We start from the raw sequence: 18525 nt of genomic DNA, 5'->3' as shown, positions 1-18525 counted from the left end.
CATTCCTGTTTCCCAGCATGCAAACCTATTGTTACAACTGAGGACCAACAGAGTGATGACACTTCCCCTCTTCTTGCTGAATGAACAAAAGCTACTTCAATGCTAAGCAGAGGACCTTGTACAGCAAGGCTCACCAACATGCCAAAACCACGACCACAGCAGCTAGCTCAGCTGATGCAATACAAGGGGAAAAACCTCAAAAGCTATACACGAAAGCACAACTTCATTCCTACTCCTGGAAACCAGCACATGCTAACACACTGTTACCAAGGCAATCAAGATTCTGCAACTCCAAAACAATTTACTGACCCAAAACTGTGCTGGCCCATGCAGTAGCTGGAATTTCTTCCTCCCTGTGCCTGTGGAAGCTCTGCCAAACATGACCCAAAGGATGGGAGCATGGTTGAGATGAACAGCAGCAGAGGGGAGCATTTGCTATTTTCCAAAATGCGCTCCACAAGCCAAGGAGGGGTACAACTCCCAGCCCCAGATGGCCAGAGGGCACAGGCAGAGCAGAAGCTTACACCAGGAGGGTGAGGGGGTTTTGCCAAAACAGAGCTGCCCACTTTTCAGGAGGAAAGCAAGTTAAATGGATGTTGCCAAGGGCATCCAAATATCCTCTATTTTCCAGGCCAGAGGCCAATATGCAACACATTTTTGGACACACCCAGCTGAGATTCTTCCCAAGTCTCCATTCAACGAGATATGCCAGATACACAAAACCACTTCCAGAGCAGCAACATATTTTGCAGTGTTTGCACATGCTTGTTTTAACTAGCATTTTTGTCCCTGACAATTCTGACAAGTAAACAAATGCTGTCTTTCCTCAGGACCCTTAAATCCCCGTTACACTATGTGTGCTCCTTCTGGAGCTGCCCTTTCAGACTGGATTCCCACACTTGCCATTTAACATTCCTACAGTGACACTTGCACACAATGCCACACAGTACCCTGGTCTCATGGCAGTGCTGGTGAAACCTGCTCGTCACCTCAAACGTCATTTCCATCAAAGCTGAGGAGAGAGACAGAATTTACAATTTAAATGGGGGATGATGTGTTACCTCTTCAAAATAGTTTTCATGGTGTTCTCTTTCAACCACTTGGATTTGCAGAGTAAAAAGGTAGAGGTCACACACCTCATTCACTAAGAGACTGCTTTATTAGAAACTGAACACAAAGGAAGGGTGCAAACAGGAAAACAGCTTTCTCTTGACCAGCAGTGTCACTAAAAGCAAGCAATGCTTCGGATTTGTGTCAAAACTACCTTTGCAGAGCAGAAAGATTCCAGTGTGCTCCCTCCCTAAATGCCTGCCCCTCAAAAAGCAAAGGAAGCAAAGGTGGAAAAAACAAAAACAAGCCACTGAACAAAAAAACCCAAACCAAAGTACCAAAAACCAGAGAAAGAACTGTAAGGTTCCTGCAGGTAGAATCTTGGTAGCCTGGGGACACGTCATCAAACAGGCCTCAAAAACTCCTCCACAGCAAAGTAGGGTAAAACGTCTATGTTGTCACTGTCAGATGCCAAGTGACCAAACTGGTGTGACAGGACTACTTGGTTTATGTCAGTTCTAACCTTTACCGTTGCCTCAGGGTCTGTCCTTTTGACTCAGTGTCTCTAGCACTCAGCCTGCTCCCAAACACACAGCACTGCAATCAGGATTACCACCAAGAATTCCAGGAGAGTGTCAGGTTTAAACATATCTTAACCCACTGTGAGCTTGGGTTGTAGCAACAGCTGGATTATGCAAGTCCTCTCAGACACCTGTCTGTGTAGGCACGGAAGGATCTCTGTCCACAAAACATTTCTTTGAACTTGGGTACTGCAAAGGGATGAGTTTTGCAAAAATTTTTGTTTATCCTCATTGTATAGAAAAAAAGCAAGAACTCTCCTGGTGAGAGCACAGGATGGTCCCCAACTTTTCAATACAGATTTCAGGCATTAACACAGATTTTACTGTTGGAGCTCTCTCAGTCACTCTTCAGGAATGACCAAATCCCACAGCAAAGGGTGCAAAGCCAAACGCCAGGATTAGCATTAAGGAGTTTTGGGCCTTGAGCACGCCATTATCCTGCATCCAGTGTGTATTAGGCTGTGGCAACCACCCACCTGCTCCCAAGATTTCAATTAGGAACTCATCCATTTTGATCTCAAAACAAGATCCAGAAGATACTCTCAACAAAAGGCCTCAGGATTGAACTGTATCCCCTCTTCCTCTTTTCTTACCCCAAGAGAGAAAACAACAAGAATTAACACCCCAAAAACATGTTAAGGTCCTGTGGGAAACTGGCAAGCATGGTCTTATCAAGCACTAACAGAAAGTCAGAACGTAAACTGTAATCCTTGGCTGCAGCAAAACTGACAGGGTGGATCCTTATCACAAAAGCAACAGCACAGATGTGGAGCTTCACTTCCTTCAGAAGCTGAACAGTGTATGCAGGGGCTGCTACCAGTGGACGAGCCTAAGATTCCCACAAGGTACAAATCAAAACCCCTCTCCATGGAAAAAGGCATGCAATAAGGCTTGGCTACCAAGGAAGATGCATCCTCTGCCAACAGAAATCACCCAGGGCACCAATCTCAGCACTTACATTTTGCCTACAGCATTAACTAAGAAGTCAGACATTATCCCCTAACAATGCCGATGATCCCACCAAGCCCTTTCAAATGCCAGGAGTAAACTGGAGGGCACAGTTTGCTTAGAGTTTACCTTAGAGTAACTGGCTCTTAAAAGTTACAGTCATCCACTGGAAAACACCCCAAAAGGGTCAGACTTCCCTGCAACTGCAAAGGGATGGGGTGGATTCTCAGAGCAGGCAAGGGCAGGTGTTTCACAACAATCCCTGTATAAAGCAAACTGTTTGGCATGTGATCAGACCAAGCCCCTCTGAAAAAATGAGATATTAACAGGAAACAGAGCTTAGAAGTCTGCAGAACCAGAAAACATTTACACAGGCTTTGTGACATATTTCCCACAGCAGAACCTTCAATCCAACCAGCCCAGACGCTCCTAAAAGAGATAATGTACAGCAACACCAATTCTGTAACCAGCCCAGACGCTCCTAAAAGAGATAATGTACAGCAACACCAATTCTGTAGTACGGACAGAAACATAACATGCCTGAAAACACAGCTTTGAGTATCCCCTGGCAAAGCTTTAATCTAAAGGGGCAACAATGTGGCCATATTAGGCTACTCACTAACAGCCCCTTAGGTTTGGGTACTGCAGAGCTCAGTGGTGCTCAGCGACCAAAGAGCTCACAGTTCTGACGTGGTGTGAGCTACGGGGCAGCAGACATTTCACTTACAGATATATCCTTGTAAAGATGCACCTGGTCAAACTCAATGCCATGAGTTACGAAGTAATCAATGACTGAAGAGAGGAGCGTCATTTCAGGAAGAGAAAAAATATCCATAAACTGCTTAAGTGATGGACCCTGGAAAGCAAAAAATGAAAGAGACACATTAAACAAAAAATGCTTAAAAAAACCAATCAAAACCCAAGGCCAACAAACAAATTCATATCACCCGGTACTATCTGAAAGGTATTCCAGGCTAACAAAAAGAAAAACACTCATGTGGAGAGTCCCAGCCACTCAGCAAGTAGCCCCCTCTTCTCAACCAAAATGCTAACCTAATGCATTAACACTTGACAAGAGAGGGGCTTCTCTTTCACAGAAATCATTAAACAAACTCACCATCATTCACACCATGGGGTGAAGGTGGAGGAAGCGAGGAGTCAGTACTAGATACTAGCTTTTATTTCAACTGCATAGCCTCTGCTTCCCACCTGGTCTCTTGGCATTACCACAGGGGCCAACAGACAACGTTCTGCTACAGAACCAGCTATGGCCCTTGCTGGAGATGCTCCATTGCTCATCTAAACCAGGCTGTGACATTGGACACAATGGGCACCAAAGCTGCTCTAACCACAGCCCAGTGAGGTTTCACCCAGCAATGCAAGAATCAATGCCTGCCTGCCCTTGAGTTGCTACAGAAAACCCAGAGTGGGCACAAAGAAGAAAAAGAACTTCAGCCCACGCAGCAATCAAGTGGAAATGGACAATTAATTCCTGATCAAGGAATAACTAACTCACCTTGCATTAGGCAAGGTTGCAGCTCCCCCATACGTTTGCTGTACTTGCTGCCTGCCACTCACAAACCTGTCAGCAGCCACCTTTGGCTCCAAGGAGGCCTTCCAATAAAACACAGCTTTACTAATACTAAAATCCAGTAGGCACCACCTGCAGAGGATTACAGTGAGTCTCACTGATAAGCCCAAGCTGCAGTCAATTTCTTCCTCTTTCATCGCTGAAGTGCCAGGTCAGCCAAGGGGACAGTTACTAAGGTCTTGTATGTGAAGAGCATGCTGGGAAGTGCACAGACCTCTCCCTGAACCTGGTCAGAGGTGCCCTGGCAATCCAGCTGCATCATGCCCGTGAGCTTTGAGCAACCCATGACTGACAGCCATGAAGTTGCAGCTCAGCATAGAGGAGACAGTTAGATGTTCCATCTTAAGAGCAAAGACTTATAAATACTCTACTCTGATTTAATTTTTGTGCCTTATGCCATCATCCTGCAATGCAATTCCAGCCCTTTAGTGGGCTCAACTTCCTTACAGCAGACATTTTGACAAGTCAGGATGAAAACCATACCACAGCTTTAGAAAGAACACTACATATGTTTTTTTTCCCCAACACCCATAAGAAGTTCCTCACCTTCATTACAGGCCAGCATTAGTCCTGCCAGCAAAAGCAACACCAATTGCATTGTCTAACCCTGGGCAAGATCTGTGCCCACCTAGTGCAGGTGTCGGGATGCTGGCAGCTGTCCACACACTACTGCCAACAAAGGATCAAGGAAACCCTTAAGGGACAATATTTACACATCAGCTACGTAAGTCCCACTTGTATTAAGCCTTGTTGCCTGTACTGACTGACCTGGCACACCTTCCTGTTGCCCATACAGGCAGCACCATCAGCATGGCAGACTAGAGAGGACAAGGGCACAGAGCCCTGTGAAAGCCTCACTCCACAACAGCTGCACTGCACCTGCACACACCAGCCAACAGCTTTCCTGCTAAAGCGTTAGTGGCAAAGGTTGAGCAGACATTTCAGGATGCAAATGTTGACTTTCTTTCTCTTTGGGAACCACCTATTAGTTTATGGAGTTCATTACACTATTAAGAGAGGAGATTCACCTCTTTGCAAACAATAAGTTGCTATTCATATTTCCATGGCCAAATGTTATACTGAATCTTTCAGTAATAAACTACATGAGAGAAGAGAACACTTGGTACATAGAAAAGCAGCACAGGAAGGTCCCTTGGCATGGGCACCTGGCCCTACAGGAGGCTGCAACTGGAAACAGATTTCATGTTCACAATTATATAAAAAGAAAGATTAAATAATCTCAAGTTTGCCAAGAGTGAGGAGCATTGCACAGCAGGAGCCTAACCAAGTGCAGTTTAGAGAAGGGTAACAAATTCAAAACAGAAACAACCTATTTCAACACTGGACAAAACACTGAGCTATAAAGAGAGTATATACTTATCCAGAGAGCAACCACGCAGATTAATTGTTCCAGAGAGAGAGGGATCAAAAAGTGACCTTGCTGAAGACTTCACACAGCAGACTCAAAGGGTTATTATCAGAGGAATCCTGCCCTTCTCCTTCCAGCTTCCCCTAAGGCAAATAAACTAACAAAGGGCAAGAAACAAAGCAGTTCTGGGGAGAAACGGATGTGAATGGCCCTGCTTGCCCACTGGCCACACTAGGCACTTAATGAAGACATTTTTTTCCTAATTTCCTCCAGTTCAGGAAACTAAAGGGCTTCCACAGTTCCTCTGGACAGAATTTCAGTCCTTTACTGTGATAATAAGCTTTTCTGCCTAAAAAAACCCCTAACACTCACAGATGCCAGTCCTATGAATAATATTAACTGAGGAGGTCTGAAGAGGTGTGGAAGGGGAAGAATCTTTCATGAGGGGGAAAAAACCCTAGCTAAAACTAAAGAGATAAAGGCATTGCAAGCACCCTGCTGCTACACATCCCACCCCCCGCACAACTCACTGGAAACATCATCACTCCAGGCTGCCCTGGTAGCTTGGGAGCTAGATTTGGCCAAGGAACAAGCAAAGAACATCTCCCTACCAGTCTTCCAGAACCGTCCAGCTCTAGGCCAATAGCCTTGGTGTTTAGGAAATCTTCACAGATGGCTTTCACATGCTAAACTGCTAAATAACCTCTGGGGCAAATTCCCACTAGAACAAAAGCACACAGTGCAGCTCACTAGGGACTTAGCCTTTTGGAGTTCAGGGGAGGCTGGAGTCATTTACATGCTCACACAATTCACTCTGTTTTCCTAGCTGCTAGAAGAGCTGCTGCATCACAATACCTTGCCATAGAAGTCACTCATCTGGTACAGCGGGATGTGCTGCGTACCACCATAGAGTTCGATTACCTCTTCATCAGGCACTGGTTTCAGCCCTCTAGACACAAAACAACAGAAAAGGTTTGTCAATAATCACCAGTCTGCACAGGGCTACAAACTGCAGAAAAAGAGAAGACTGGACAAACAGGCTCCTTTCTAAAGCTCACACACTTCTCTTGCACAAAAGAGACAGCCAGAGAGCCTGACAGCTCCATGGTTTCTAAAGATTCACCCAAGACATTTTTCAGATACCTTGCTTGCTCTTTCAAGTCAATTGAGGGACTTTATGCACATTCCAGCAGAGAGGTCAGACAGAGGCTTCCCTCTGTATGCTGTCAATCTGCTGACAGACTGCCCCACCAAATCAGCCCCACCACCTGGAGTGGGTTCAGCCTTTTTGGAGAGGTTGTTTCTGCACGATAAATCACCGTTAAACACAAAGGTTTAGGAGAAGACCCAGCTGAAAATAAGGATTCCTTCCTATTCAGTTTTTGTAAGCAAAACAAGTTCTTTGCTAAGACCATCCAACAGAGATTGCTGGTTTTCCCCAAAAATTACCCAGGTAATCATGAGTATGGTGGTGAGCTGTACCATTTGTGAACATCAGGTTATCTGGCTGCTGCAGGTTTTGACTCTTGCACAATTTTTGATGGCTGTTTACTCAACTAGGCAGGAACTTTCCCTTTCTCCTTTCCTATTCAATCATATTGCAGATCTGAGAAGTTAAAAGATGCCTCGATTGTGCTCAAAAGCAAAGGACAGTTTAGGAAAAGGATGGTCCAAGAAGGATAGCTAGAAACGGACAATAGGGAGAAAAAAGTTTAAACCTGTTTTAGCTAAAAAATCTCTTTATGAAGCTGGAGTGAAATATAGGGCATACCCAACCCCTCCTTTCCACCCTCCAAAAGCTAGTACTCAAAGAAGCCAATTCTGTCAGATTATGAAACTCCCTTATTAATATTCTTAGAGTGTTTACTGTAACTCAAGCTTAACAGCAAAAGGGCAGAGTTCAAGAAAGAAAAACATTGGATTCCTCGCTCAGGAAATACAACACAGATTTACAGGAGCTTTGCTTCCGATGTCTGTGAATTACCACTTCTTACACACCAACCCCACTCTGGGGCAAGGCTCTCTCTCAGTCTCCAGTCTTGCAACTCTTTGGAGAAAAGTTTTCTCTGCACTGTTTCAGCCACTTACTCCAAAGCACACCCAGATCTCTTCAGGGAGCAACAGAAAAGAAAGAAAAATAGGATGACCTAGGCCTTAAATTGAGCCCTTAAATTCTGATGCATCATTACTTTATTGACTTGCCAGCACTGCTTTTAGATTTTATTTGCACATCCAGACCACTCTCCTCTTAGCTTTGTGACAAGGCACAGCAGGAACACACTCGTGCCTGGAGAAGACAGGCCTGTATGTGGACCATGTACTGAGGGGTCCTTTCTGAGTTGCACTGTTTGCTCCCAGGCATTAACCCAGGCATGCCATAGCTGCAACGCAGAGTACGTGACCAGATGTGTTATTAACCACTACAAAAAGCTCCAGGTCTTCCCACCCACACTTGGCTTGAAATGCTTGAGAAGAACAACTCCCAGCAATTACATGCCAGGTAAGCATGAGAAGCAAGCGCAAACAGGATAAGCCAGATGAGACTGTGCTCTGCTCAGAAAAAAAAAGCCGTGTGCCATGAGCATACACGGAGATTTACACTAAGTAATCCACCTTTGCATATATGGGCATTTAGAAAATGATTTCAGAACTGACAGACCTATATGCCGTCCCCAGCTGGACATAATGGAAAGCATCAATCTTCATGAGAAGACTCTGTGATAAGAGATAGATATTTACTGTTAGAATTGGGTAGGTTTACAATGAAACCTTAGTTCCACACAAATGACATTTAGCAAATAAAATCCAATATAAACATCCCACAGCTATGTACTTTAAGCTGCAGTTCTCTCCAGCTGCTTTTACACACACTTAATCATACTGTGACTTTCTATTGGCCTCTCTGGCAACGGACTGTCTTTCTATGAGCTGAATATCACTGTCTGGTACACTCCAAAGCTTGTGAACAAGGATAAAGTTGGAAAAACAGAGAGAACAATGTTTCTGTGACTCGGACAGTCTCTTCTTATCTCCCTTCCAAAAGCCCACACGTTCCAAAGGAGCTTTGTGTACACAAGAGACCTATTTCTCCTCACATTTATCTTAAGAGAATTAAGTGGATAAGTTTTGGTTTAGAGTGCAGCTGCACCCAGATATTTTCTTCACACATGAGCTCTCCCTTCCACCACATCTTTCCCTCCCCAACAGACAAAGCAAAGATATTCATGAGCACATCAGGCTGGTAACATTCGACCTTTCTTTGCATTTTTTGTATCTGACTCCCCTATTCACAAGGGAATCATCCCTTCTCCTCCATCCATCACTCTGAAGCTGTAACACAAGTTCTCTGGGCACTGAAAACAGCCTCACACTAAATCTTGATCGCTCCGCAACTTGAATAAGGACACAGCACCAAACTATTTGTGCTGTTTCTACCCCAGAGCTAGGTAATTGATTCCGCAGAGCATTCACAACCTTCAGGCATCTTCTTTTATTAAGAAACCACATTGATGGAGCTTGTTACACCATGGGCAGACCTCCCACTAGTTTGTGAGGAGTGCAGGTAAATATGCTGAAAGATTTACTTAAGCACTACCCAGTTTTTCATGTGTTCTGCAAACTCTGATCCTGAGAAAAGAGAGTTCTTGCCTTCTCCCTCAAAGGGTGCTTAGCTTGGCTAGGCTAGTCTCCTCTCTGTTTCTCTGCTATGTTAGCCAGAGATTTAAACAGAGAAAGAAACTTCAGTTGCTCAGAGATCTACTTCTTGCTTTGTAAAGTCAGAGGCGTGAGCCGTGCTGTCACAGCAGCTAGGACAAAAGGCATGGGGAAACTGTATAAGTTTATTTCTTCATTCTTTGTTTCCACCACTGCACAGCAGCACACACACTGCAGCCTGCACTGCCTGCTTCCCCATATTTACTGAAAGATAACATAAGAAAAGCTATTGCAGTGAAGCGACTTTCTCTGCTGTGCTCCCACCTGCCTGCCTGGCTGCAGTGGCCAGCATGACACCACCGGGCACCAGGCTCTCGGGGAATCAGTCCAAAGCACTGAAAAGGGTTAAAGCTAATGCTTGCACTTTGCTAGCCCGCGGTCCTGAGAAGCATGCATCTCAAGTAGCTTGGATCTTTTTCCAGGCAGTCCTATTATTCGGGGTAGGGGGTGGGGAAGGCTTCCTAAAGCAGTTCTCCTGACAAGTCATTTCTATTATTAGAGTAAGGCAAAATGGCTCTGCTCCTGGCAAGTACTTGCAGATGCAGGATTGAGGTTTGTTTAAATTTTCTGAAAGACAGAAATGATCACACAAACAAGCCGAGTTTTCTATTAATTAGCTGGCACGATTCACTGACTTTTAAACTGGCAAGGCTGTTTACAAGAGGTCTTTGCTACAATGTCCCATTCCACTAGAGGCTATGCAAACACAAAAGACAGCTTTCCCTTGGAAGGTTTATAAGCAAGAAGGACAAACCAAAGCCACCCGGACTCACTGACAGTTTGGTGATGGATGTTACTGCAACCAACAACGGAAAGTATTTCTGCTAAAAACTTAATGCAATGGAAGACAAAACCCAGGAAACTGAATTGGTACACCTTACCTTTTGTACATCATAGTGAAGTCCACGTATGGCAAACCCTGGAATGTAGTCATACTTTGCAAGTCCTTCTGGATACTGCGAAGACAAACAATGACATCAGAGGTATAAGCATTGGGTTATCAATGAAATCATGCCTTGTGTTGACCTGGCTTAGTCCTACTAGTGGTCTCAGCCCAAGCATAAACTGACCAAGAGACAGATGTGCTTCATTTTGCCCCTTCAACAAAGAAACTGGATGAATCGAGAAAGACTTAAAGGATCAGGATCCCCAAACTAGTTTCTCTCATGTAGGGGACATTGGTGAAAACATAACAGAATTGCTCAGGCAGTGAAGATACTTCTAGTAAGCTTCATTCAATGAACATATTTGGCAAAGCAATGGCACTGCAGAGCCCCTCTAAAATGAAAGACATGATAAGAATAAAATGCCAGTCACCTATCACAAACAGGGTGCCCATTCCTGGGCATGCCACACAGCGTCATCCCCACTGACTTGCACATGTCAGGTCCTGTACAGCTTCACTGTTGGCCCACGGTTCATGTTTATCCACCACATGTACCTCAAACCAGCAATTCTGTAGGCATTATTTCCATAGTTAAATAAAACAGACCAGACCCTTCTAGGCTAAGGTTCCTGCTCCAAGCCTCAGGAACGTGGAGCACGGTAAATTGTCTCAAAGAAAATTAATTCCATATACAGAGAAAACTTTCTGCAATCAAAGATTGTGAAACATGAAATTAATCTCAATAAAACAACTAATTGACACAAGCACACAATGCAGCATTTTGCAAGCACGTCTGGGACACTGCAAAGACAGCAGTAAGCTTAATTGAGTGGAAATTCTGAGCACATCATTACCTTGAATTGTTCTATTAGGATGTCTCTGGCAGTGTTGAAAATCATAGAGTGTAGTAAATTGGAATACTGTGCTAATGTGTAGTCATAGTCAAAGCCATAGATCTCGACATCTCCCAGGCTGATCTCGTTGTTGGCGTAGATAGCGGCTGGGTTGAGGAGATTGCAGACTCCAGGTGGAAGGAGATCTAAGAGCAGGGAAAGGGGAGAGGTTCACTGAAATTTCAACTTTTTATTCTGGATCTGACAGCAGCTTAAGTACCACACAGCAGCAGTGCTGCCATTAACACAGTCCTCCCCACGAAAAAACACACTGTGAAACCTCTGGCTGTGTCTGGTGAGGATGTGAACCACTCTCACAGAAAGACTGACCTTCTGTGTCAGGAAGCCACAAAACAATGTCTCTGGCCTACATGAAGCAAAGCAGACACGAGATTTTCAAGTGTCAAATTTCTCTCTCACAGCAGCTGCAGTTTCAGCAGGCTGACCAGTGTGAAAGGTAGCTGCAGTACATCACCAGAAAAACATGCACCCCTCACTTAAAGCCTGAGCAGAACAAACAGGCTAACTCGCCTCTTTCAGAAATCTAGATTACTTCAAATAGAGATTTTGAGGTTTGCCTTTTGGCATTTTTTTTGTTTCTCACAGAAGCAGCCAGACTTCATCGAACAATCCTGCAGGTACCATTAGGGCTTTTTAAATTATTGTCATTCATTGGCAGGATGAAACAAGCTCTGGTACAAACACCACCAAAATGTAAAATAACCCACACTCAGCTACGCTCCGGGAGCACGTAATGCTGATAGCACCAAGTTATCTGCTTTCCTCTGATAAACAGCTGTGGAAACAGCTCAGTCCTTGTGTGTTGTTTGTCACTTCAAAACAAGGCTACTGCTCAAGGTGCTTGTGAATCACACTTTGCTCCCCAGACCACTGGGAAACAGGGGTTAATGACCTAGGAGCTGAGCTACCTGTACATCATTTTTCAGAGCTAGCCTAGGGAGCAGAGAGCTTTAGCTGCTCTGTAGGGGGAGAGACAGGAACAGACCCTCCCCAGGCTTCCCGCTCCACCAGAGCTGCCCATGGCAAGATGAGAAAGAGCAATAAAAATAGTTCCCTGTAGTAGGTTGCTTAGTCACACCCACACTGGGGGCAGTGACGGGAAGGAGCCATTTCCTCCCTCCTCAAAGATGGGTAATTTTCTCTTTGAAAGATAGGAAAAGTGCAGACATTTTCCAGATCCTACACAGCATCAGCAGGCAGGATTTTTTTTTCCCTTCCTACCTTAACTTTTGGCTTTTAGCAAGAACCCCTGTGCTGGTTCTTTAGTGCTTCCTTGCTATAAAACCAAGTTTCATCTGAATCTAGAACAAAAAAAATATTATTAGAAAGAGATACCAGCCATTCCCAATAAAGACTCTGTCTAGAATGATTACAGAATTTAGGTAAAAGCCCAAAGTACAGTTGTTAGCACTAAGCCAGAGAGGTGACCAAAGAAGCAGGATTCAGATATATCATATTTATTTAGTTTTCAGGGGAGAGAGACATCAGAGAACATACCCATCCCTCTCTCCTAACTCACTCTCTTTTGGCCTTCAAATGCAATCCACCAAATAAACTAGAGAGTACTTGAAAAGAAATCAGTATTTTAAGGCAGGAGGGATGATTTACTGGCCACACAGCAGGAACAAGAACTCTCTTTCAGTGACTCTGTTGGTGGCAAAGTTCCTGGAAGAGGTTGTAGAGAGCGGATGCAATCTTGGATTGCATTGGGATTTTAGAAGATCGGAAATGTAAGTAGGTTTGTGATTATCACAACTTTCATCCTCTCATCATAAACACTCTTTGCACCGTAAACAAACAGAGCTCCACTTCCTGTCCTCACCTCCAGATAACTTGTGGGAAGATCTTTTTCTAAGCATACACTGGGATTTGTGGGGTGTTATTTTCCTTCCTCACAAGGAAAATGACACAACCCTAACCACTTCGCAGTGCAAATATGCAGTGCTTTCCTCTTCTAATGAAAGCCCTCCCCTCCCCTTTCTTTTTTTTTTTTAACAAGTGCACCCCACTTGCTGCTACCATATCCCTACAGAGAAGTCAAGATCTTCCAACACTCACTATCTGCTAACAGTTCTATGACAACACATTTCCATAGTTTGAGAGCAGCACAAAATACCACTGTCCGAAGCCCATCTCTCCTTTCACAGAAGACGAGTCCCACCTAGATTCAACAACAGACGCCAGTCACAACTTTAGCAAAACTACAGTGAGGAAAAGCTAAGGAAGAAGTATGATTTTGTAACAAGGGCAGGGTAGTCTGAGATTCGCCAAGAGCATGAAGCTCACCTTATCTGTGATCAGAAGCAAAAGCAGTAATTGTGCCACAGTACTATTTATGAAGTGTATTTAGACCCACTGGATGAAGTCATACTCCTCCCTGCCAGCCCCGTCACCTCACACGCTGCGCGTTCCCTGCACACCTCCTGGGGCACCTCACCTCTCCTCTCTGCATCTCCCACCACACCACCATCACCAAACCAACTGGCAGAGCTTGCTCTCTCTGCACTGGCATCCTCCACCTCCAATTTACAGTAGGTTCAAAGTCACTGATCTCCTACAGAGCAGGAAAAAGCTCTTGGTTTCAGTTCAGAGCCTCACACTGCACTTTTGGCTCAGCAGAAATAAACGCCCATTTGCAGTGTCCTCCTCAGCAGAGGTAGGTAGGTAGGTGTCCATCTCCTCTTTAAGCTCATGCAATCTCTCTGCAGGTTCAAACCCCTACAGGGAAGAGAGAGAAGCTGGGAGCATGTGCAAGGTCGGTTTCAACACAAGAGCCCAAACATACCTGGCTTACCGAGCCAGGTTTCAAAAGTTTGGATTTTTGTTTGTTTGGGCTTTAGTTTTGTTTTATTTTGACTTCTGTTGTTGCTGTCATTGTCGCTGTTTATTTTTAAAGATAATCACCTGGGTGGCTACAAATTCATAGTGCTTAGTCAGGTCCTGAGCTCCAGATTTGGGCACTGCTGCTCTGCAGACATTCAGCATGTAATCTGCCAGGGATCTTTGCCTCGGTTTGCATGGAGATCCTCAGGTCAAAACAAACTAATGACACCTTCCAGAAGCTCATGAAGATGCCATTTTTTTCAGGAATGATGGCTTTTTCTTTTTCTCTGCCAAGACACCAAAACAGATTGCTGGACGGATATGATAAATTAAAGCAAGGAAAAAAAATATTAAAACAAGTTGTGGTTGTTAAAGAAGAACAATAATCCCAGCTGCTCTCTGGGACCTAACTGGAAAGGGAGAAAATATCAGTTAGTCACCGTCTACTCAGCACCTCACCCAGGAAGTATGATCTAAAGGAGAACCGGCGTGTGTACATCTGAGGACAGTGGAGAAAAAACAGCTCTTGCAATAGACACAAACCCCTGGAATCTGCAAACTTGCAGAATTTGCTCCAGTTTGCAGCTCTGATGGTTTTAAGGGAAGTGTCTGCACATCCACGGTAAATGATGAAATAGCAACAAAGGCAGACCACAAAAAAAGCCTGTTTGATCTCATGCATATTTTACACCTGGGTGTAAACACAAGGTAAACACACAACATCCCCTTCATATCACCACTATGAGGCCCTGAACAGCGGCTTGAACCGGAGTTCCTTCCCAACGGCACAAGTGACTCTTCCCAGGCAATAGCCTTCATTGTTAGGGAGCAATAACACTCAATCCCCAACGTGACAGCAGAGATGGAAACAAAAGCAGGTAATTAACTGTGAGCAACGGTTAGAGATGCCAAGACACCATATGGCCCCTTCTGATGTGAAAAACGCTCTGGTCAGGACATGCCAAACAAGCCTTGTGGTTTTCTGAGCTCCCAGGGGTACCAACGACAGCGGGCAGGAAATGATCCTTTTCTCTCAGCTTCAGATCCAGCATGTTAGTGAAGAATAAGGCATAAAAAAGGCCACTCGCACCCATCTCCCACACCCTTTGTACTCCCACATGTCCAACACAGCAGACATCTGTGCTGATTTTGCTTTGAAAGACTAGCAGGGAAAAGAATGGCACTGAAAAGCAGATGGCCACCATCCTCCACTTTCTTCATCAATCAAAAGTTCCCTTTGCCCACACTGATTTGCTTTCTAAAGACAAACTGCCACTTTTCCTCCCTTCCAAGTACTCCTTTATTCTTCTGAACTTTTGTACCATTTCCTGCGTAGCATTTACAACCAGCCCAAGTAGATGTCTCTACCAAGAGGTTAGAGAGAGGGAAGTATTACTTAAAGTTAAATTACCGAGGACCATAAAAGAGTGATGAAAATTACCCTGGAGCATAGTCTTGGATTTATGCCATTATGCCTAAGTATTTGGGGACCTCTCACCAATGAAATCTCCACGAGCCAAAAGCAATACTAAAAAATACTGCTTCATTCCAAAACAACACTTTTTTCTGTGCACAAAGGCATGAGACAAGTGCTGCTACAGGAGTTCATTACAAGAAAAAATGTTTACATCTAGGAAAGCAGAATTAGGGAGTTAACATAACCGGTCAGCTTCCAGTTCTAGCTGCTCACTGGCACGCCCAGTCGCAGCTCAGCCTGCAGATGCCACAGCTCCCGAGGCGTGCACGCTCCCTGGGCGACCCACAGGGCAGTTATCATCACAGCACCAGACTCCTTTCCCGGTCTGACAAAGAGTGAGGCCCTTAAATCTTTGTGCCTGCTTGTGATTAGCGGCACAAGCAGAATCAAAATGTGCTAGGCTGCAAAACCCACCTCTGCACCACACCAGAGCGGTTCTCACACTTAGCTACACTCAAACGTTTCGCAGAGAGGCAAGAGGTTCACAGTTATTTTAAAGGGTCCTTAGGAAACCTGATTTGTTGTTGCCATGTATACAAGTTTGAAAGATGTAGGGGGAAAAAAACATACACACTTGTTTAGAGCCAAATCCTCACTCCTTGCCAGTTACACTGCATTTCAGGATTGCATGTTTCCTGGAGTGCACGACTGCAGAGACGGCTTGCTGAGAGCGCAGCAGCCCTCCTAGCACGCCAGGTACCACCAAACCAGCACACAGCAAGTCTTGCTCAACACCAGCCCTCTGACAAAAGCCATTATACTGTTTGGCGGAAGTGGAAGTTGCATTTGCAAATTATTACAGGTCATGAAATTTGGTCTTGAGAACCAAACTTGCAAAAGGTAGGGGGAGATAACGGAGAGAATGGCTTCTCTTGCGCCAGCACTAAGGGCAGATTTTACCTCAGCAGCACCTTTTATGTAGCTATGTCGTGCTCTCATTTGTATCTCCACACTCAAGCCTGGCAGAATGCAGATATGTGTTTTACAAAACTGAGAGCCTCCAGTGTCTGGGCTCTGGCCACCAAGCCTGTATGACCACTGAGCTTCACAGCACAGAAGCTCTCATCCTACACATCCTGCCCCATCCAACTCGATCAGTTTTTCTCACTGGAGTCCTCTCTGTGCAAAAAATGCAACATTGCTTTATAAATCAGGTCCTGATAATACATTCTGCTGGCAGAGACCTGTCTCCAAAACCAAGGGCAAGATCTGACAGTACAGGACGAAGGACTTCACAAAGATGGAGTTTCAGACAAGGAGGGAGAAAGTGGCACCACAAGACTCTTCTCAAACTCAGTGCTGATGAGTACTGAGATGCAATGATGCTTTCAGATCCATAAGCCAATCACAGACATTCATTTTTATATCAGAGTTAGAAACCAACGCCAAAGGAACAGACCTGTGATGCATTTTGCACAAATCCAATCATCAAAGCGACAATTTAAACCACCTTGGACCAACTTTGTTTATGCCCCTTCTTGACAAAACTTGAATAACAGCACAGTCTTGAAATTTTGGGCTGGGGAGCTGTTCTTTAAAAAAACAAGGGCTTTCTTATTTAACATGTCTAACAGTTTCCTGATGGTTTGTAAAGAGCCTACACAGTAACACAGGGGCTACTTCACCAACTGCACTTTGCTTTTAGCCCGGCCACTTACTCTCCACCTCGAGTAGCAACTGTGTCTCCTGCATCCCAGTGAAGCACAGCTATGTGAACACAAACTTCACCATCTGTCACACAAACTGCCCGTTTTCCCAAGGGACCACAACACAGGCTATTAACATGTCTGTATTTATAGTTTCAATACCACTGTGGAAAAGAAGAAATCCTTTGAGGCTGTTAAGGTCCAAACACCACTACAGTTCTCGCCAGTTGGAATTTCTTCCAAGCAGTGGGGCTAAAACCACAGCTCAGTCTTGGAGCAGGGTACTGGAAGGTGGTGGAGTAATGACAGAACTTGCCAACATCAGAACAATGAGATGGTTCTTCCAGATGTCTACGGCCGGCTGCTGTGCTTCTCCAAACTCTTAGACAAACAAAAGCTAACAGAGAGCTGTTTAACAGCAGACGTCACACTTCTATCTCTTCACTGTGCTCACCTTCAGCACTAAAGATGGAAAAGATCTCTATGATCATAAACTCCAACCTTCACCCAACACTACCATGACCACTAAAATCATGTCTCAAAGTCCCACATCTACATGTTTTTTGAACACCTCCGGGGATGGTGACCCCACCACCTCCCTGGGCAGCCTGATCCAGTGCCTAACCACTCTTTCAAGAAATAAATTTTTCCTAGCATCCAATCTAAAAGTCCCCTGGTGCAGCTTGAGCCCATTTCCTCTTGTCCTGTCACTAGGGAATGTAAGGGAGGTCTGCTGCTGCCAAAAAGACCACAATCCTGTTTTACACATGGACAAATTTAGTGAGTGGCATGAGTTTTCTCTTTGCTTTGCAAGTTGTCAACATACCTGATGGAGCCAGGTGACTTCTTGGTCAAAGGAGCAAAGACATGCACACTCACACAAGAGTAAAAGGTGTTTCATAGCTGGAACACAAACTGATGTCATGACCAGGAGACATCCTAGCAGCTGTAGCATCAGTCCTCTCCATCCTCATCCGTGTGCAAATAGAGAGTTACCAGTTGGACCGTGGACTCCTCACCACCCCAGTCAACCTGACTGTCTACTTGTCCTTGTCTAACCATCTTTCCATTTGCCAACCAACGGCGAATTGGACAAAAATGCCACAAACCCTTCACTCAGACCATTCACCATGACAACATCCATGGTAGGGGAGCCATGTTCACAAAGAGAAGCCCACGGTAGGGAGAGGGAGACCAGGGCCAGATTTCAATAAAAGTACAACCGCCTGGGAGGGCCCTGGGCGGCGGTGTCGTGCAGATGGCATTGCCAGGGAAAAGGCTTCTAGCCCCGGCAGCTGCAGAGCAATGGGCACGCTCCCGGGTCTGCAGAGCGGGGAAAGGCACCGAGAAGAGAAGGGAGAAGGGAAAAAAAAAAGGGGGGAAAGGCCCAGCCCGGTAGGACGTGGCAGCCCCGGCTCTTACCGTAGACCAGCTTTTTCATCTCGTGGTACCTAGCCCACAAGTAGGTCTTGGTGTCGGCTCCCTCGGCCGGGAGGGGCTGGCTGCCCGCGGCGGGGCCGGGCTCA

At 45.1% G+C, this 18525-nt stretch overlaps 1 protein-coding gene across 1 annotated transcript in view; it reads right to left on the bottom strand.

Annotated features, from left to right (window-relative positions):
- The window catches only part of NT5DC2 (5'-nucleotidase domain containing 2), a 27723-nt gene extending 9205 nt beyond the window's left edge, over nt 1–18518 (bottom strand). Inside the window, exons 1-6 of the mRNA XM_008941290.1 lie at nt 18422–18518; nt 10994–11178; nt 10135–10209; nt 8199–8254; nt 6395–6488; nt 3307–3435 (exon numbers count right to left, since the gene is read on the bottom strand). Of these exons, the coding sequence (XP_008939538.1) occupies nt 3307–3435; nt 6395–6488; nt 8199–8254; nt 10135–10209; nt 10994–11178; nt 18422–18440 (558 nt within the window). The 5' untranslated portion in view covers nt 18441–18518. The remainder of the gene's footprint in view (nt 1–3306; nt 3436–6394; nt 6489–8198; nt 8255–10134; nt 10210–10993; nt 11179–18421) is intronic.
- Between the last annotated feature and the right edge of the window lie 7 nt (nt 18519–18525).

This window comes from Merops nubicus, unplaced genomic scaffold, assembly GCF_000691845.1.
Source record: "Merops nubicus isolate BGI_N331 unplaced genomic scaffold, ASM69184v1 scaffold13865, whole genome shotgun sequence".
Taxonomy (NCBI): Eukaryota; Metazoa; Chordata; class Aves; order Coraciiformes; family Meropidae; genus Merops; species Merops nubicus.
This window is presented reverse-complemented; position numbering and strand designations above follow the sequence as displayed.